Source organism: Coturnix japonica, chromosome Z (genome assembly GCF_054131305.1).
Source record: "Coturnix japonica strain WE chromosome Z, WE-NBRP24, whole genome shotgun sequence".
Taxonomy (NCBI): Eukaryota; Metazoa; Chordata; class Aves; order Galliformes; family Phasianidae; genus Coturnix; species Coturnix japonica.
In genome coordinates, this window is record NC_140702.1 from 31623524 (window position 1) to 31644755 (window position 21232).

General features: G+C 38.4%; 1 protein-coding gene across 9 annotated transcripts in view; it reads left to right on the top strand.

Annotated features, from left to right (window-relative positions):
- The window catches only part of FSD1L (fibronectin type III and SPRY domain containing 1 like), a 32646-nt gene extending 11424 nt beyond the window's left edge, over nt 1–21222 (top strand). For 2 of the 9 annotated variants that reach the window (XM_015849629.3, XM_015849634.3), the window contains exons 5-14: nt 173–195; nt 2190–2311; nt 5512–5721; nt 6060–6158; nt 7862–7988; nt 8949–8981; nt 12963–13057; nt 13568–13819; nt 14149–14237; nt 15875–21222. In XM_015849629.3, the coding sequence (XP_015705115.1) occupies nt 173–195; nt 2190–2311; nt 5512–5721; nt 6060–6158; nt 7862–7988; nt 8949–8981; nt 12963–13057; nt 13568–13819; nt 14149–14237; nt 15875–15997 (1173 nt within the window). In that variant the 3' untranslated portion in view covers nt 15998–21222. Of the gene's footprint in view, nt 1–172; nt 196–2189; nt 2312–5511; nt 5722–6059; nt 6159–7861; nt 7989–8948; nt 8982–11143; nt 13058–13567; nt 13820–14148; nt 14238–15874 lie in introns of all 9 variants that reach the window. The other 7 variants (XM_085528617.1, XM_085528619.1, XM_015849630.3 and 4 more) reach the window with 6 other exon arrangements.
- The last annotated feature ends 10 nt before the right edge of the window (nt 21223–21232 follow it).

The following is a 21232-nucleotide window of genomic DNA, read 5'->3' on the forward strand; positions in this document are numbered from 1 at the left end:
ACGCTATTAACGTGCTTTATGGAATTTTTTTAATGCAAATGTTGAACTTGTTTTGATTCTCAAATCTGAGCAATAGAACTGAGATTGTTCTGTCTTCTTGCATGGTACTGCCTTTGAGACTTGCATGAAAATGCTAACTACCTTCTCTCTCTTCTCCCTGACGTGCCTCAAGGCTGCCAGACAGATCAAAGATAGGTACAGTACAAAGCCTACACTTTTTGTCTCTCTGAATTAGTTTTATCCTTGAAAATGCATTTATTTTTAAGGAACATAGTCAGCTTGAATCAAATTCATGGACTCTGCTTTCTTAAGTGTTCCTTGTGACATCACAACTTATGAAAGAGAACTGAAACTTTTTTCCTCTTCAGTGTTGTTCCTTGCTGGTTCTGGATCTTTCATCCCTTGATAAAAAGAGATGGTTTTTAATGTTGGGAAACATATCTCTACTGTATAACTTCTGATTGTTTTAGTAACTGGTGGGTGAGGTTGAATAATATTTCAAGCTGACTCTGTTCCTTTGAACTTGATCCAATCTTGGTTAATTCATTACCTCTTACAGACTTATGCTAGCTAACTTCAAGTATTTCCAGTGATATCATTGAACTGTTATAAATTCGCTATTTCTAGTGGGTTTTCCTTGTACAGTGTCTTGAAACTATTGTTTAGAAATGGAATGTTTCTGTTTCAAAATAAATGCTAGGGTCTTCTTAAGCTGGAACTGTTAATTGTACTCAGTGTTTGGCATCTTGGTTCAGAGAGTTTCCTGAGTTGTGTGTAACAATTTGTAAGACCACTCACAGGGTGTTTGCTGTGTATGTTACTCGTACTGACTAAACTGGTTTGTTTTCAGCTTATGTATTTTCAAAGGAGAATCTGCTTGTCTGAATTGTCAAGAGTTTTATATAAAATGAGTAACTGATCAAGAGATCTTCACTTTTCCAACAGTGAAGATCTAGAGTAGTTAAATCAGGTGGATGGATGGTGGCAGTGATTGGTATCTTGGCTCTTTAGAAGTTAATTAATACTTAACTGTTGGTACTTAGAAGGTATCCTCTTAGCATTTCAAGAAACTAGAAAGGATATGTAATCTTGCCTTTGAACCAGTTGTGACAGGTTGTCTCTATAAGATTGGCACCTGAAGAGAAGTTGATAATATCTGAAACTGATTTAATGTTCTGTTAAAGCTAATTAGAGCGTTTTCCTTTTTTAAGAGGAGATTTAGACTAACAGTCAGGCCAGGTAGTAGAATCTGGCTGCTACCTGCCCATATGGAATTTCAGGAAGCTAACTGTGCCTTGGGATATTATCTGTTTCACTGTGCTCATTCCATTGTCATAATCGTCTTGTGTTTCCCTGAAATATAATCTTCCCATGCTTGCATCTTTAATATTCTTTCTCCACTGCCTAACATTTCAGTGTTTTTCATCATTCATTAACATAACTGCAGTTAGCACACCATCTCTATTGTATGCCAGTGAAAAATATAATACCTCATGGGAAGTGATGTGCATTAGGCCTTCTAAAGATGTATCAAACCTGTGAGTGTAGGCTGGATGTCAGTGTTTCCAGCTGACTATCTGCTAATGCTGTCTAGTTTGTCATTAAACTTTTTCTTTAAACAGGGAAAGACCCTTGTGCTGTCTCAAATCAACATTGTCAGGCCATGCAGCAGAATTTGAATTACTTCTGTATTAAAGAACCAGAAAAGAGACTTACTCTTTTTTTTGGCCTAGTCCAAGTAGTGCTGAAGTGTCCTAAGAATGTTTATAATAAGGTCTAAACTAAAATCCAGAAGTGGAAATGGAGTAGTGCTTTGGTGTGTTTTGTGAGGCTGATCAACTACTTGCATGCTCCAGAGTTCTGTGTATCTGCAACGCTGGCAATTCATCCATGCATAAGAATCAAAATCACAAGATTCAGGTTTTTTTTTATCTATGGCTTTCAAGCAACATTTTGCTTTAGGAAATGCATTCCACTTGTTAAGCAGTTAGTGAATCTTGTCCTTTTTGGACTTACTAAACTTGATGTTTTAAGTTTCAAATTTCTGAACATGTAAAATGCAGTTGGATTCTGCACTGTTCTAGATTTTTATGCACTTCCTCATTTTATGTAAGGTAATGCAAGTTCTTTATTTCAAATCAGATTCTAATGCGAAACATGTTTTGCTAATACTGCTTTTCTGACTTTAGAGTCACAATGGCTTCAGCATTTCGCATCTCTCTGAAACCAGAGGTCAGTGACAGTATGACTCATTTGATGGTGGACTTCACTCGGGAAAGGCATGCACTCCAGACTGTTAAGTTTTTGCCAGGTAAAACTGTATGCAGTGAGTTTGATTTGTTACTATTTCAATAAATGACTATATTCAAAAAAGAAAATCCTCATGGGTCCTAATGAGCAATTTTTAATTGGATGTTAATCTTGATGGTAAAAGTTTTCTAGTTTTTTTTTTTTTTGTTCATTTCTGCATAATATGGCACTTCTGAGAATTATGCTTATGTTTTCTGAAGTGCGAATATTCATCTTCCAGGTCACATGGTTTTTGTTTGCTTTTTTCCTTGATATGTATGTTCTTGTGTACTTCATGAAACAGTCTTAAACTTCTGAAGACTGTACCTGGTAGCTTGATGCTTAGTGATGCGCTGAAGTCCTAATAACCTGTAGTGGATTGTGCATGGAACCATAAGCTATTAAGTTACTTATGTGAATATGAAATAATGATAATGGTTATCTACTATGATAATGTAACTTTTGAATTTTCCGTTGTGTTTTAAACTGGCAACACACAGCCATTCGCTTTGCTTGCCCACAACAGTATGGGTGAGTGGGGGGAAAAAAAAGTGAAAGAGCAAGAACTTGTGGTTTGAAGTAAGAACAGTTTAATAAGAATGAGATGGAAAGCAAAGAAAGCCCTACAAGAATTAATACAAAAACAAATGGTGCACAGTGTATTTCCTTACCACCAGCTGGCTGATGCTGTGCCACTAAGAAAAGACAACTCCCTCCAGTTGTTTTTTGTTTTTTTTGTTTTGTTTTGTTTTTTATTTGGTTTTGGTTTTTTTTTGTTCAGACTGATATGGAATCAGGGAATCACCAGGGTTGGAGAAGGCTGCCAGGATCATCTAGTCCAAACATCCAAACAGTCCAAAATACCACCAGTATTTCCCTACTAACCCATGTACCACATTCTATATGTTTCTTGAACATCTCCAGGGACAGTGACTCAATCTCCTCCCTGGGTAGCCCATTCCAGTACCTGATCACTCCTTCTGAGAGGAAATTTTTCCTTATATCCAATTTGAGTCTCCCCTTGCACAACTTGAGGCCATTTCCTCTAGTCTTAAGAGGAGGAGAGGCTTACCTCCACAGATGGTAATGGAGAAATCTTAAAAGGTGACAAACAACAAGAGCTGTTCTGAAAGCTTCATCACATGGTGTGGAATGTTGCTTTGGTTGGTTTAGGTCAGCTCTCCTGGCTGTGTCCCCTCTTACTATCTTGTGCCCCTCTAGCCTCCTCACTGTCAAAGCAACATAATTCTCAAATTTTATAGTACAAACACTGCTCAGCAACAGCTAGTACAACAGCTAGTGTGTTATCAGTGTTATTCTCAATTTAAATCCAAGACACAAGCATTATACTAGCTAATATGAATACCAGCTGACGTGAACATTATCAGATCTGAGACAGAATGCTATCACAACTGCTTGGGGGTAAATGTAGATGGTATTCTCCAGTATGTGTTTCATATTTTAGTCATTTCTTTCCTAGTTTTTTCCACTTTGCCCTTGACTCATACTAAGAATATATCGACAAGAATACTGCTGGCAGGGATGTAAATTTCTTCATCAGTATGTCACTCTTCCAAATCTGTGGAGGGCTCAGCAGCATCAGTTTACATTTTGCACATCTATCTTTTATGCTGCAGATACAGTACATAGTAACAGGCATATATTTTTTAATACTTAGCTAGCACTGCCTAGGCGAAAATTCCCATGTGTATTTGTAGACTCTGTTACTCATTCCCTTGTATTCTACATATAAGGGAACAATCTAGATAATCCGATCACATTGTGCACATTGACAAGGATGAGAGTGTTAAAATCTGACCATAAACATTCATAATCTTATAGCTGGATGAAGAAACAATTCAGTATGGCCCTCCTTATATGCATGCGTATTTCTTTTTAAATGCAAAAGAAATTTATATTGCTTGGCTGTTCATTTGTAAACTGGAAAATTCTCTGGATATAGCTTTCTACTTTCTGTAGCGCTAAGCTATCAAGTAACTCTGGCACTGAAACCTGATAGCTCAAAATTATAGGCAGAATTGCCCTGATGGTGTTTCCTGATGTGACCTAATGTGGGAAGGTGGAAACAATCTTGGTGTTGTGGTGGAGCGAGACTTAAACTTTTGCTTTTTCTTCTGAGCAGCTTAGTTGTTCTCAAGCATTTTAAACCTATGCTTGTTTGAGTGTACTTCCTTTAATCAAATGGGAAAGTGTACAGATCTCTTTGAACAAGTAAATGTGGAAAGGTGTGTTGTGCATAAATCAAACGAGACCTGCTTCTAGTGAAGATGCTGTTTCTGGAAGCTGTTTGTAGATAGACAACGAAATTGCACATCTCTAAACATGATTTAAGTATAATTGAAGTGATGCTGCTGGCTGTCATCAGTTGTTATTTGGGAGCAATCACTGCTAAGAATCTCTTCAACAAATAGTAGATTCAATTGCACAAAGACAACCCAAATATAATTAGAAATTGGTTAATTGGTCATAATTGTGTGGAAAAATGTGCAAGTCTTTGAGTATTATGAAAAGTGGTGTTTTTGTTGTTGTTCCTTTTTTTCTTGACAAAATCTGTAGTTTTGTCAAGTTTTGTCAAATCTGAGTCCCATGGATGCATCAGCGTTGTACTTTTCTCAAATGTTCCTGCTTGATAATACTGACTTCAGGCCTCCTTGAAGCTGTTGTAAATGCTGGAACAACAAAAACGCTTTTGCAGATCCCGTTTCCAAAAGCTCTGAGAAAGAAGTGCTTCAAACACTTCAAAGTGCTTTAAGTCACTTCAAGCAAGTAACTTAAGTGCTTTTCAATTTGATGAAAAGAGATTTGTTCATAAACAAACCTATTGCATTAATCAAAAGACTAGGAAAAATAAAGCTTTTTAGTGTTACCCAAAACATAGGGTCATATCTGTGGGCTCAGTTCCTCCCTGCTCTTACATGTACTTATTGATTGCAGAAGAGGATTAACTTATTAACAAAACCCTAGCGTGTAAAGTATGATGCAAATGTTAATTCTGATGTCAATGCATGTTTATTCTTTTGTGCATATTAAGTGGAAGTTACGTACAGTCATTTATTGTGCTTTGATAATGGACTTTATTCCCTAGAAGAAATGTTTGTTAGTTGGCTGTAGGTGGTTTCTGAATTCTAATAAACACAAAGAGAACATACTGTATTGACTCTGATTTCTCCTTAGAGCTGATTGTGTATTTGTTTTCTGCAGTTCCTAAAGCGCCAGTGATTGATTTGGCAGCATGTCTGGTTGTTGATAACTGTATAACAGTATCATGGAGAATGCCTGAAGAAGACAGCAGAGTTGATCACTTTGTACTGGAATACAGGAAAACCAACTTCGATGGGCTTGCTCGTGTAAAAGATGAACATTCTTGGGAAGTGATAGACTATATTAAAGCTACTGAATATACACTGTCAGGTAAAGGTGTTTTATGCTTAAAATCTAAGAATATTGCTGTAACCTGTTCCATTGAAGCTTTGCAGAATATCTGTTTGTTTGTATGTAATGAAGTGTTGTTTGTTTCATTTTGGTCTTGGATGCTTTGAACAGTAACAGCTCTTTCTCATATTTGGAGTATGAGGTTATAATAAAAACTCACTTTTAAATTAAGTTCATGATGATACATTAAACTTGCTTTGTTTTATTAGTTTGGGAAAAAAGCATAAACGGAAGACTGCAATATGAAGTAGATCTTAGTCTTGTGAAGGTGTCAATGGTTAATCTCACATCAGTTTTCTGATCATCTACTTTTTTAGGTCTGAAGTTTGATACAAAATATATCAATGTTAGAGTACAAGCTTGCAACAAAGCTGTGGCAGGTGAATACTCAGATCCTGTGACTCTGGAAACAGAAGGTAAAATATGAAAGACTTTAACCTTATCTTGTATTGTAGGAAGCATTGAATGGTTGGAAGGCACCTTAAAACTCACCCAGTCCCAACCCCAAGCCATGGCAGGGCTGCCCCCCCCAGCTCAGCTGCCAGGGCCCCATCCAGCCTGGCCTTCAGTGCATTCAGGGGTGAGGCACCACAGCTTCTCTGGGCAGCTGTGCCAGGGACTCACCATCCTCTTAGTAAGTAATATGTCAGCATCTAACCCAAATCTTACCTCTTTTAGTTTAAAGCCATTCCCCTTTATTATGTCACAGTTTGCCTGTGAAAAAGTCGATCTCCCTCCTGTTTATAAGCTGCCTTTAAGTAATGCAATGAGATCTCCCTGGAGCCTTCTCCAGACTGAAAAGCCCACCTCACTCAGCCTGTCTTAGTAAGGGTGGTGCTCCTGCCCTCTGATAGTCTTTATAGATATTTTAACTTTGTAGCTTTATATTCTAATCATGGTAAGTATTTATTTTTTTTAAAAACCAAACTGAGGTAATCTGAGGCTAATGGATCCTTGATGATGTTTTCCAGTAAACTAGAAGAATAATTCCATGGCAGTGATGTTTTGTAACAGAATGTAATTCTTAATTGTTCTGGTGGAAATAATGATTCTGATAGTCTTAACTAGTGCAAATTCTGTACTATAATGGGCAAAATTGCTGATACAAACTAGACCATTAAAATATAAATTGTTATTGTAGTCAGTTAATAAAAACAAAATTACTTGTAACTTGAATGAAGCAGTATGCATAACTTTTTTATAACTATTTTAATACTTCTAAGCAATGGTCATTGTAGAGTGTTCATATTTTTAATATTTGAATACTGTAGTTACTTACTTTCCTCGATCCAGTACCAGAAACATACTTCTGGTTTTCAGACTGCCTGTGATATTTTTCTATCTTAACTTTCTTTAGTAATCAGCCCATAGAAACTTGATATCTGTGGCCACATACTTGCTTCATTTTATTTTTTTTTTATTTTTATTTTTTGTTATAAGATGTGTGCTGCTGAGCTCCAAAATCATAAAATCTCAAGTGTACTTTCAACATTGAACTATAATAGCTGATTGTATATGGACACTCACAGCATAGTTTATTTATAAGTATCTCTAGGGGACTTAGAGTGCTGTATTCATTTTCTTTTCTTGGACGAAGAAGTTGACTGCAGCACATGCCAGTTCTCTTCTGGTTTCATGCATCCTCTACTGTTTTTGTATCTGTAATGGACATTGCAGTTCAACTCTTATGTTTTACCCTGACAATTTAGTTTTCTGCATTTTTGTAGTCCTTATTAATCACAAATACCTTGTTGGAGAATCAGTACTGTGGTGCATGGAGAATGAGAATGGCTTTTTAAATCAGTCGTAACTGTAAGAGTCCAAGTAGGCTGTAACTAGCAGAAATGACTAGTTGAATTCAATTAGTAACACTGCAGCATTGTGTAGATGAAAAAATATATTGATATAACCTGTACACTAAGGGTAGATTATTGTTCTTTAAGGTGCTTCCTACCATGATTGCAAGCATCATACTAATAAAGTGATGTTTCTTTTAAGAAAAATAATAATGTTATGATTTCTCTACTACTTCCATCATTTTTTATTTTTTATTTTTAATTCTCCACTAGAGGGAGGGAATGCTATTTCACTTCACTGTTTCACATTTTGTCTTGAGCAGCATTTGTATTTGATTTGGATAATACTTCATCTCATCTAAACTTAAAAGTTGAAGATTCCTATGTTGAATGGGAGCCTACAGGAGGAAAAGGCCAAGAAAAAGTAAAAGGGAAAGAAAATAAAAGCAGGTAAGAACTCTGTACTTTCAGAAGTGCATTACTTTGCAATTAAAAGGGGGAAGTAGTGAGAAGTTAAATGGATGGTACAACAGTGGGACACAAAAAGAATTTTCACTCAGAAGTTGTTTTCTGCAAGGGTTTTTCTTTCTTTGTTTCTCCTCCCCTGTAACAGATGTAGAGGCTATTTCTGGAATAAGTCATAAATGTCTAAAACATTAAGTTGATTGTGAGTCTTTGCAAAATACATTTGCCAAGGTGTCAGTCAAAGTTCTAAAATAAGATGAGGTAAATGTCGGGAATTAACTAATATTCAGCTCCAAAACTGTGTTCTGTAGTTTTGCAGATCAATATTTATAAATGGGCAGGTTTTCTACTATAAAAGTAATTAAGGAAAGATCTGGCTGCTGTGTCCTTCTGGAAAGCTAAAGTTAAGAATTAAATTGGTACTGTAAATGATGTTTGAATTTATCTTATAACTTTTTCAGGTGAGGAAAAGGTACCAATAAGACAAACCAGATAGTGGAAGATAACTGTAATAGAACATATCTTTTGTTGAATGCTTTGGGGCCTGCTGGAGGTTGGCTTTTTGATGCATCCGTGGATGTGGTAGCCCAAGTGTTGCACAAGGGCACGTTGCAGACTTGTCCACCAGGACTACTACCTGTTTTTCTGCAGAACTGCTTTTCCTTCAGCAGTCCCTCAGTCTCTCCTATTGTGTGGGGTCCTTCCACCTGGAAAACCACATCCACAGCAGTGAGCCTGGTGGTCAAATGATTTTTCCTCAAAGGCAGTTGATTTTTCAACTGGATCTTCAAAGAATAATCAACACTGCTTGAAATAATATGTGAACAAATATGCCCCTTGTAGGCATATACTGCCAGAAGTATGGTAACTTAGTGCTATTTTTAAAATGTGGACAATTTATTGTAATAATGGAACAGTTGTTTAATGAATACTTCTGTCTGACAGTGGCAAGAATACTGCACTGAAGAGCAGTAAAAGGTGATAATATACCTCATTTTTAGGATCTATCTAACATGTAGTTTTGTTGAGAACCTTTGCTAAATCCCTTTGCTTGATGTAATGAGCAATCTAATAGCCTTTATCAGTAACAGCATATATGTGCTTTATAAAATCCTTAAGAATTTGACTGTGTATTCACAGATTATGTATGTTTTCTAGTGACTGGAAAACAGTCCTACCAGAGTAGCTCCTGGTGTGCAGGAAGTGTGATTTGCAGTAGAAGAATTATGCTTTCTAGAATTTATACAAAGATCCCTGTTATTTACAGATTCATCTGTATGCAACAGATATATATATGCAATATGCATTTTTAAACTTTTGCTGCATAGTGACTTAATGGTGATTCTTCCAAATGCACCTACTGTTTGTTTCTGAGAATTCTATTGGTATTTTTAGGTCTTATTTTTGAATCCAGCTACTTTTGCTTCTGAACTTGTGTAACTGTTGTCTTTGGTCAGAGGAAAAAATGTGTTTTCATGTCTTCTAAGATGACAGAGTTTACACTGATGGTACATGTGAAAAAATATATATGTACATATATTAAAAATTAATAGCAGTTATAATACTGAACCAACTTTTCAAATGAGAAAGCATCATTTTTATTATGTAAAGGCTGTCAAAATATTCCTTTATTCCTTGTAAAACTGTGTTTTCAGTTAGAACTTTTGTTATGATTTTCTATTAGAACTCCTGTTTGAGAAATTCATTTTTTACTCTCTTGTACTTTTTCTCTGGCTTTGTAGTTGTGGGATCAAAGCAAATGCGCAGGTCTTCATTTCTCACAGATATTACTCTTCTGTGGTATCCATCAGGAGGATATATGTTTTTGTTTGACATTAGCAGTACTGAGAAACTTGTGGGTGAAACAAGCTCTTGAAGCTGTGTGCTGCCTATAGTTCTGCAACGGGAAGCTATCAATGCCTGCTGAACTAGATTTTTTAAGCTTGGGGCATTGACTTCTTGCTCTACAAACCTTGGGAGTCTGTCTCTTTTGTTTCTATAGCTGTCAGTAAGGGGCTTCCCTAGTCCTTGCTTTTGGTTTGGTAGGATATGGTCATGTTCAACTGTATCTCAGGCTCACCTTTTCTTGCAGGAGAGTTAGTATCTTTGATTTATACAGGAAGCTTTTTTTCCCTGTTTAAAAGTACCAGCACAAAATTAGTCTGTGTTAGAGGGAATAAAGTTTGAAGCTAACTCCATGGTTGGCAGATAGTAATATGGTAATAATTCTTTCACATGGCAAATAAGCATTTTTTAAGGACTGGAAGGATATGTCGGATGTAAGGTTCTTAATGATTGTAACGTATCTGTAAAACTGTTTTAATGTCTTGGATCAGACTGGAAGGGGCTCTGAGAAACCTGGTCTAGAGAATGCATCCTTGACTATGATGGAGTTGGAAATGGATGGTCTTTAAAGTCTCTTTAAACCTTTTTAAGCCATTCTGTGGTAACTTCAGATATCTGTCCTTAGTCTTCTCTGAAAGAGAATGAATGTTGCTTAAGTCTGTTTTCTTTGGTGAAAAAAGATAAAACTGAGGCTGACTGCTGTACTACAGATGGCAATCATAGTCACAAAACTATGACTTTGTTATTGAAGAGTAGAAGTAGTACATCAGTTACTCTGTTAACTAAAAAAAATCTGTGCTGCATTAGAAAGAGGGCACCAAACTGACTTACTGCTGTAAAATTTCCTGCCTTTCCATTTCTGAAGGGAGAGGTAAGCACTTAAAAATAAATAAATACATAAAAATTAGAGTTGTTTTTTTCCAGCTTTCATGCTAAATACTGAATGCTGTTGTTGGAACTGCTAAAGGCTGTTAGATTTAGTTGAGAAAGCCCATGCAGGTGGCCATTTAAAGAAAATCTGAAAGAAATTACACTGGAGACCTTTTAATGTATGCCTGGCTTTGACCAAATTCTAGCAAAGTACGTGCTTTTTTTTCTTAAAGTCATTCTCTAAGTGGCCACACTTGCTTTCTGCAAGCTTTTGTTGGATTTGCTAATGAATGGCCTCTGTCTAAAGCAGGATGGATTTTACAGTGAGTGTTTTCCCCCTGAAATGCTGCTTTAATTCTTGGTTTTGCTTTGTTTTGTTTTGTTTTTTTTTAATGCAACTGCTTGTTTCTTTTTCCCTTGGTAAGTAAACTACACATTTTTAAAATTAACAACATTGAAAAGCTTTTGTTGTAGTTCGGAGTATTGCATGCTTCTCACCTGGTTCATGTAGTTCTTGCAAGCAATTTAGAAGGTTTGCTAGCGTCTGATCAGTACTGCTAATTTATATGCTAGGTTGTGGTGCTGAAGGTAATCATCAGTTTGAGAGCAGTGATTTCTTGAAGTCTTTCTTAACTGGATCAAAATAAATGAAGAGGAACAATTTATTCTAGCATGGTTTTGTATGAAGGCTTAATACAACTCAGCTTTTGATTGCCACATGGCTATTTTAATTGTGGTACCAAGCAGAAGAGGCATTTTCTGACCCCTTGTGAAACAGTGTTTGAGAACAATTCCAGAAAGTTGAAATCAGGGTAGAATGAGTCAGAACAGTAACAAGCTCAACTTCATTGTACTTATCCTAGAAGTTTAAGCAGTAATTAGTGTTACCAAACTGTAGCTGAAGTAGGAAGTTTAAAGGGAAAGCATCCTTTTTTGTATATAAGCTCTAGTATACTAGACTCTGGGAGTGGTAATTTGGTGATCTCCCTAAAATATGTCAGAAGTAATGTGCTTTCTATACTGGTTAAGTTTTGCCAGTGAAGTTAAGGCTGTAAACTGCACAGCTGCTTCTGAGGAGTTTTGCTAATTGCTTTTAAAGTAATAACCCTACATGATTTTCTGACTACCAAGGTTTAATGTTCCCTGTAGTTTGTTAATGGCTTTCATTTTGTTTAATCATTAAAATTTTAGGAATTATATTTTGAAGGGATAACAAAGGTAAAAGAAAATATTTGGAAATGTTAGGAAACCTCATTGGGTTAAAAATTATTCTCTAGTGCGACTGATTGCTCACTAATATATTCTCTAGTGCAAAGTTTTCTCCTTTTATTTTGTTACTAATTCCTAAGGGAGATTTTTCTGATCATACTTATCAAAAGCAGAACCTTTCTTAATTAGGATTAGATATTAAATTTTATGAAGATTCCCATGATGTTGCTGTGTGCTGCTCAGTGCAGGGTGTTATGGCATGGTTTAATTTTGTGTCGTCTTTGAAAGACTTGTAAATAAATAAAACCCCCCTTGTTCAATATATTTTTTTGATATTTAATTTTTTGAGGAGGGTTTTGGTACATTAAACTCTGGAAGTCTTGCTTCATCTCCTTTAATTCTGCTTAGATTTGGTATTCCTGCATTTTGTATCATCTTCAAAATGTCGTTTCTGAAGTTACAGTTATTGTTTTATTCCTCTTGTAGTTCTTCATTGGGTTGCACTCCTTCTTGGGGTTTCTTTTACAGTTTATCCAAGCAATATGTATACTGAAAAACCTGTCCTTAAGATAAAACTGGTGTTCTTTTCTCCATTCACTGATACTAAAATTTAGGTATCTTTGCATCAAGTATCAGTAGTACATTCATACTCAACTGTTGTAGCTGATTTACATGGTTATTAGAAATCTTATGCAAAAAATAGAAGCTGTCCTAGGTTCTGAGTATTCCAGGCAAAATACTGGTTTATGTAGAAGTCTGTGTGCCACACATCTGCTTTTTTCCATGTTTTCTGTCTCTGAACTTGTTACATCTTGATTTTTATTTTCATTTTCCTGATTGTCATGTCTTCCATCTCAGTTTTTGTGCATGTGTACTAGCTGACTATTACAGTTGTGTTGCTGGTGGCTGAACTTGACTGCCATTTCAGTAGCTTGTGTATGTTTTTTTGCAACATAATTGGCTCTTGCTTGGGAAAAGTTGTTTTGATGTGCATTGTTGTAGTAGTGTGCAAATCTTGAATGGTTCTTTTCTTAGAAGTGGTACATCTCCAAAGCGGACATCTATTGGTGGAAAGGCCACAGCGAAGGGCAACAGAGATCGTTTTGCTGGCGAATCATACACCGTGTTGGGTAAAGTAAACTTTTTTTAATGACTCTGAAGTCAGGTTAGGTAAGAATCGGAGGATAAATCTGAGTTCATTCAAAGCTATGTACTTGATGCTGCCCCACACAGGGGTAGTCTTTCCTATTTAGCACTAGAATTTTGAGCTATACCAAGTGACTTTAGGTCTTTTGAAGTCCTCTGTTAAAAAGCTCTTAGTGACTGGCCTTCACTTCTTTTCAGTGCGAGTTGATGTTAAGTGGATATAAGTAAAAACAATCTCCTTTTTCTGCTTTATCTCTCTTATCTACTTATAGAATCTACTATATAGAATATAGCAGATAGGAAATATATGTATATATACAATCTACTTATAGAATATTCTACTTATAGGATATTTTTTCTTTTTGTTACTAGTAGTTCAGATTTTTGTTTCAAAATCTTTAAAGAAGCTAAAACAGAGCAAACCTAACTGATGCCTGTAAGAAAGCAAAAACTGTAAGATACACATATAGCAACTAAACGTATTTTTTTGGTAGGCAACAATGCTATTGAAAGCGGACAGCACTACTGGGAAGTGAGAGCACAGAAGGACTGCAAATCCTACAGTGTGGGTGTGGCCTATAAAACCCTGGGGAAATACGATCAGCTGGGAAAGACTAACATAAGCTGGTGCATCCATGTCAACAACTGGCTGCAAAACACACTTGCAGCGAAACATAATAATAAGTCCAAGACGCTGGATATACCTGTTCCAGACAGATTAGGAGTATACTGCAACTTTGATGGAGGTAAACTACGATTCTATTAAATTGAGCTGGTAAGCTTATTTGAATATTTGTGTCTAGCTGAAGCAATGCAAGGCAAAGTGGTACGTTACTGATGCTTCCAATTGACATTCTCTTACAAAAAGAGACAGAGCTGTTCATGTAATGATGCTCATGATGTCAAATGACCTGAGTTCGTCTAATTGCTACAGCTGCTGAAAAATTTCAGTCATAGAATAAACTAATCCTGTTCCAGGGAAATTGTTCCGCATGTTTTCCTGGAAAAGTATCAAACTTAGATAAAGTTAGACAGCATTATGCATGTATTTCAGCTTGCTTTCTGCCTCTTTCAGGTCAGCTTACGTTTTACAATGCAGTCTCAAAGGTGCCACTATATACCTTCAGAATAAAGTTTACACAGCCGTTGTTACCAGCCTTCATGGTCAGTATCCAAAGCTTTGATCCGTTTCTAACACTGAATTCACTTTGCTGAAGACTAATAGTTGTGCTTTAAGGGTGGAAATGTGGATTGCTGCTTATGATAAATACTTAAAAATGTTTGTTCCCTCTTTTATTTCACACAGTGCTTACATTATACCCTGACACTTCACTGGGACAAACTTTTGATCACAGATGTCTCAACTATGATAATACACTACATCTTTATAAAAATCCTTATAATTTCATTGTGTGTTCTGATAGCTGATGATCCCGCTGCAATAATTGATCCAAACTGGTGCAGACAAAATGCCCAATATGCTAAAAGCTGCCAGAGCAGGTATCATGAGATAAAACTAGATTAAATGAATTTCCCTGAGATAAAACACTCTAGCTTTCAAATGTTTAAAAGCAGTGGGATTTTCTTGCTAGTCATCTCACTGGTCTGCATGCCTTTTTTCTGCCTATAAACTAATCAATGAAAACTTGCTTTAGCTGTGAAAATTCAAATCTGCAAAAATGCAGAAGAGAGTAAGTTACTGCATACGTGTTTTTCCTTTAAGGGCTCTGAACAAGTGGAGTTGGAGGCCTCAGCTGCATTATAAGCTGCCTACCAAGCACATCATATTTTGGGACCAGGACATAGGCCTGGGAAAACTTAGGCATCAGAGGAGTCTGTCGCTTCAGTTCATAGTAACAGCTCAGGTCCCTGGACACTGACCTTCTGCCTCTTGTAATCCAGCCCATGGATAACACAGCACTGTAGTTCTATTGTGTAATTAGGCCAGTTAATAAATGTTGCCCAGGCAGCTTTACTTCTCATCTTACTTTACTGTGAGACGTGCCACTTCCAAGTTTATAATTTGTTGCTACAGCTGACTCATAAGTCAGTTCTTAAGACATTCAAGGGAACATTTGCTTGTACAGCTCAGCCTATTCGTTTTCATCTCATACAGATTTTAACAGTTAGTGGCTGCAGTCTCTTTCTTACGCTATCGATGTTAACTTGAATGTAGTTAAAAGGCAAGCTGCTGAATTACCACTGTCATCATTCTTCAATACCATTAAGTTGGAGAATAGGTGTCTCTTACAATGGTGGCCCTGAGGCTCCTCAGAACTGTTTTATAGATTGACCCATGTCAGTCTGTGCATTCACATTGTTTCAGTGTGACATGACCAGTACTAAGTACTGCTTTCATACACTGGAGAACTGTTGCATATTGGTTGTAACTGTTATTAAGTACTTGCTGCTAGTATATCAGTCTTGAATATAGGATATTTATTTTTATTATTATTATTATTTTGTTAAAAGCTTAGTCTGAAAGCATAGAATATGTAGCATCTTAGATTTTATGGTCTAATGCTGGGGCACAGATAGCATCTAGTGGATGGCAACCCTGACAATGGTAGGGGGCTGGAAATAGATGAACTTTAAGGTCCTTTCCAACCTGAGCTATTCTGTGACTGTTCAGAATTGGTTTCTGATTGGAATTTTTCTGAGTGCTATGACTACAGAGTTAGGACAAGTGCAGCTGTGGGTTAACTTTTGTGTCAGTTCCACTATGGGAGGGGAGAACAGGAATGTAACTGCTGCATAATGTTTAGATTATTTGTGAATATTTTTTTCCCTTTCTCTTTCAGATCAGGTGTGGTGGTCTTTCAGTGAGTACTGGTTTGCAGGTGCCAAGTGCAGTGAAAACACTCCAGAAAAGTGAAAATGGGTTGAGCGGATCAACTGGTAGTCTAAACAATATTGCCCAGTAATGTCTATTGAACACTACTGTTGTTGACTGTTTTTTCAGTGCAGCTGCTATGCACAGAAACTTGAGAATTTGTTTGAAAAGCAGGTGGGAAAATCAAGAACTGGAGCTATGTACTTTTCTATTACTGTACTTAAGCATTTTGTTATGGACTTGAATCTTAATTATGTTACAAATATTTTTCTATGAAGAATATAACAAATAGTATTTTCTTAGCTCTCCTTGAAAGAATTATTTGACTATATATTAATACTAATGGTGTTCCCATACAAACATGAGATAACAAGTAAGCATTTCAAAAGAATACCTATTCATGTAAGAGATTGTAAGGAAGAAGAAATAGAGTAATCTGTGCTTTGTTTCTGATTTAAAAAAATGAATAAATAAAAAACCAAGTTTACTTTGGGATTGGTATTCATACATTTTCTTTCACAGATCATGTAAAATGGTGGGTTTTTTAATCTTTTTTACCTGGAAGTTTAATAGTAGTCAAATGATTTATTAGTGGGAGAGCTTCAAACAAACAAACAAAGAAACCAAACAGCAGCAACAAAAAAGGCATGTTATATTCTTTATGGAAAGAGTTAACCTTTCAATGAGAATTATTTGTATATCATTAACTGTTTAAAAATCTGCTTGCTTCCCTCAAGTCAAGTCCAAGAGCTTAGAAATAATTTTTTCAGATATATATTAGGGCTGCTCTAAAAGTAATGCCTCCCAGTTTATTATGTTGGCCCATAGTGTCAGAAGAGGTGGTGTAGTAATAGAGGTTAAACCTAGGAAGGAATAACCGCATGTGTCAGTATATATTTGGGCCTGCTGGAAAGGAGAAAGGAGCTCTTCAGAGAATGCCCTGGGTGTCCTGGTGGACAGCAGGTTGGACGTGAGATAGTGGTGTGCCTTTGTGGCAAAAAAAGACCCATGGTAGCCTGGGACACAATAAAAATAATGTGGTCATCGAGTCAAGGGAGTTGATTCTCCCCCTGTACTCTTCTCTGGTGAGGCCACATCTGGAGTAGTGTCCAGTTTTGGGCACCCCCTGTACATAAAAAGAAGGAGAAACTACTAGCAAGAGTCCAGCAGAGAGCTACAGAGATCATTAAGGGCCTGGAGCATTGCCTGTATGAGAAAAGGCTGAGAGACCTGGGACTGCTTAGCCTGGAAAAGTCTGAGAGAGGATCTTATCAACACTTACAAGTACCTGAAGGATGGGAATCAAGGGGATGGGCCCCAGCTCTTTTTGGTGGTGTCCAACAACAGAGCAAGGGGAAACAGGCACAAGCTGCAGCAAAGGAAGCTCAGTCTGAACACAAGGAAAAACTTCTTGGCTTTGGGGGTGGCAGAACACTGGAACAAGGTGCCTGGAGAAGTTGTGGAGTCTCCCCTAGAGATTTTCCAGCCTACTTGGATGCCTTCCTGAGCAACTTGCAGGTTCCCTACAGCTTTTTCAGAGAGCTAGAATCAGTGATATCCAGAGATCCCTTTCTACCCCTGTGGTTCTGTGATTATGTGACATAATTCTTAAATGAACAGCATCTGAAGCTATCACATAGACAGTTGTTAGTATCCAAATTTCAAGTATTTCTTCCTCATTTCATTCGGTTTTTTTTATTGCAATGAACACCAGAGTATAGCTCAAATGCAAAGATGTCATTCTTGTATGAGATTTGCATGTCTGTGCTCTGATGGTTTTTAGAGAGAGAAGGATTATGACGGTTGCTTCTTATTCTGAGACTTATTCTTTAGGCTGTGGTTAATAGACATCTAAATATCCAAGTGCCTGTTCATGCTACCCACTCATTTACTTGGTTTTGGATGTCCAGCCACAGTCTCTATTTAAATTCAGCCTACTATAAATGTTAATTTTTCTTTCCAGAGGAGGCCTGCCAGGGCTTGGTTCTGGGGCTGCCAATATTTAATATCTTTATTAACAGTCTTGATGAGGGGATTGAGTGTGCCCTCAGTAAGTTTGCAGATGACACCATGACACCACATTGAAAGGGAGTGTTTATCTGCCTGAGAGGAGTAAGGCATTATGGAGGGACCTGGATAGACTGGATCAATGGCCAGGGTTAACTGTATGGGTTTCAGTGGGGCCAAGTGTCAGGTCCTGCATTTCGGTCACAACCCCTGGCAATCCTACAGGCTTGTGGAGGAGTGTCTGGAAAGCTGCCTGATGGAAAGGGACCTTGGTGTACTGATGGACAATTGGCTGAACGTGAGCCAGCAGTGTGCTCCGGTGGCCAAGAAGGCCAGTGGCATCCTGGATTGCATCAGGAATGGTGTGAGCAGAACTAAGGAAGTCATCCTGCCCCTGTACTCAGCATTGGTGAGGCCTCTCCTTGAGTACAGTGTTCAGTTTTGGGCACCTGAGTGCAGAAAGGACATGGAGGTACTGGAGCAGGTCCAGAGAAGGGCAACAAGGCTAGTGAAAGGCTTGGAAAATCAACCCAATGAGGAGAGGCTGAGAAAGCTGAGGCTGTTTAGTCTGGGAAAAGGAGGCTGAAGGGAGACCTTATCGTCCTCTTCCAGTACCTGAAAGGTGCTTACAGTGAGAGTGGGGCAGGTCTCTTCTCACTGGTGACAGATGACAGGATGAGGGGAAATGGCCTCCAGTTGTGTCAAGGTAAGTTTAGGTTGGACGTTAGGAAATACCTCTGTACAGAAAGGGTAGTTAAACACTGGAATAGGCTCCCCATAGAGGTGGTTGAGTCACTGTCCCTGGATGTGTTCCAAAACTGTTTGGATGTTTGCTGTGGATGCCCCGTCCTTGGAGGTGTTCAAGACCAGGTTGGACGGGGCCCTGGGCAACCTGATCTCGTAAATATGTATGTTTGGTGGCCCTGCCAGGCAGGGGGGTTGGAACTACATGATCACTGAGGTCCCTTCCAACCCGGGTCATTCTGTGATTCTGTGATTCTGTGTGATTCTGTGGATGTGGTGCTCAGGGACATGATTTAGCAGAGGGTTGTTCAAGTTACACTAGATGGTTGGATTGCAGTTGGACTCGATGATCTTTGAGGTCTTTTCCAACCTGAGAGATTCTGTGAAGAGAACTGTAATGGGAGGTGGTATTCCACCCTCTGCTTTGCTCTTGTGAGGCCCCATTTGGAGTACTCAGTCCAGGCTGGGGATCACCCAGCAGAATAAAGACATGGAGGTCACAAAGTTGATCAAAAGGATTGGAGCACCTCTCCTGTGAAGAAAGGCTGAGGGAGCTGGACTTGTTCAGCCTGGAAAAGAGAAGGCTCTGGGGAAGCCTCGTAGCAGCCTTCACATAGTTAAAATACTTAAAAGTGGGAGATGAGCTTTTTTACATTGTCTCCAAGTGATAAGGCAAGGGAAAATAGTTTTAAACTAAACAAAGGGAGATTTAGCGTTGATATCAGAGTAACCACTTGGGGTGGTGCCCAGGGTGCTTATGGCCAGGTTGGATGGGGCCCTGGGCAGTCTGAGCTGATGGGGGTAGGCCAGTGCAGAGTGGAACTGAGTGGGCTTTAAGGTCCCTTTCAACCCCAACTATTCTAGGATTCTATGGTTTTAATTATGAAATTGTTTCAGAAAGTTGTAGTAAAACCTGATTATATGTGAAGTGTTAAAGTGTACGAGGGCTGCTCAGAAGGTAATGCCTCCTATTTTATTATATTTACACATCTGACAGGCAGATGTTGGTGCTATGGCACTAAAGATCAAATCTTCTTGGCAACATTTTGTTGCTGTGTGAGAGGTGGCAGCTGGGGCAGTCTGATGGAGTGCTGTCTGACTTGGAAGTGGGAACGAAGCAAAGTTGCATCATTGAATTCCTCCATGTGGAAACAGTGGCACCCACTGACATGCATCGACTCTTGCTGAATGTGTATGGAGACCAAGCAGTGGATGTGAGTAGAGCTGAGGCAGTGGGTGGTTTCATCAGTGGCCATAGGGGGTCACTTCTGCTGGAGCAGACTTTTACAAGCCTGCATGCTGTGCTCATGCTCACAGCTAGAAAAAATGCAAAGCTAATGAAGGTGATTGTATGGAAAAAGTGTTTGGTAGCTGAGAATGTGCTCTATCAAATAGTATTATTTTTGTTGTATTTTCCATGGAAACGAGAGGCACTGCTTTCAGAGCAACCTAGGTAATTTTTTTCTTTTAATGCTTAGGTTGAAGGAAGTGTGAAGTGTTTCAAAATGTGACTTTTCTGACTTGCGAGTTTTGGTCTAACCAACCTCCTGATTTAACATGTGACTTTGTACTCTTGAAAGATAAGTTTGTTACAATAGTTTGCACAGATCTTTGCTGCTAACAGCTAGTTCCACTGTTTTTTGTTGTTTTTTTTCCAGTAAATGGGGATAATGAAGAATTGCCTTAAGCACTTTAGATTTTTTTTTAGACTCTTTTGAGCTAGTGTCTGTTTTGACTTGAGTACCAATATATTAGTGATACCGTTGATGCACTGTTTGTACAAAGTCTGTTAATGATACTTGTTAAGAACTTGCTCTGTGGGTAAATAGCGATACACACAGCCTTTGGAGCTTCTTTTTCCTAGAGGCTTCCTTGGGCAAGCCTTTAGGGATTGGAGGGGCAGTTCTTTGGGATTACCTTCTGTCCTACGCATTAATACAGCTAGTGACTTCAATAATGAGCCTCCCTGCTCTGGAGCCAGAGACTGTTAGGTGGCAAGTCAGAGGAGATCTTCTAAATGACCAAAATGAGATCTTACTACTACTTAGCTAAGCAGTTACTGGTAGTATTTCAGCGTTAAAATACCTTCAGCATAACTTGTAAGGAACTGGAGGTTTCCCCTGAATGAATATAGTGGGAGGTTATCTTCATTTCTGTAAGAATCTGCATGAACTTAGGAACGCAGATTGCAGAAAGGATGCTGTAAAAGCATCCGGCTGGTAGGTGTTCCTTTAAATACCAAATTGAGAAGGCAGAGGGGGCCTTGTCTTTCTTTCCTCATCGCTTTTTCTCCTCAAAGGACGGCACGAAGCTATTGCACAAACCTCCTTCGCTGCTTCTCGTATTCAGACAGAGGCGGCGGTTGTTCCCAGCGGGGCACACCGCTCCCAGCTATAGGGAGCCGGGCCGGGCCGCTCCGCCGGAGCTCATCTCATCCGCCATCACGCTTCAGCCCCCCTGCCCACAGGCCTGTCTCCGCCCGCTGAAGGCAGGGTGCCCTCTCACATGTGTGTGTGTGTTGCAAAGCGTTTTGTATTGCTCAATAAAGCTGAGAGCTGACCTATAGAACATCGCC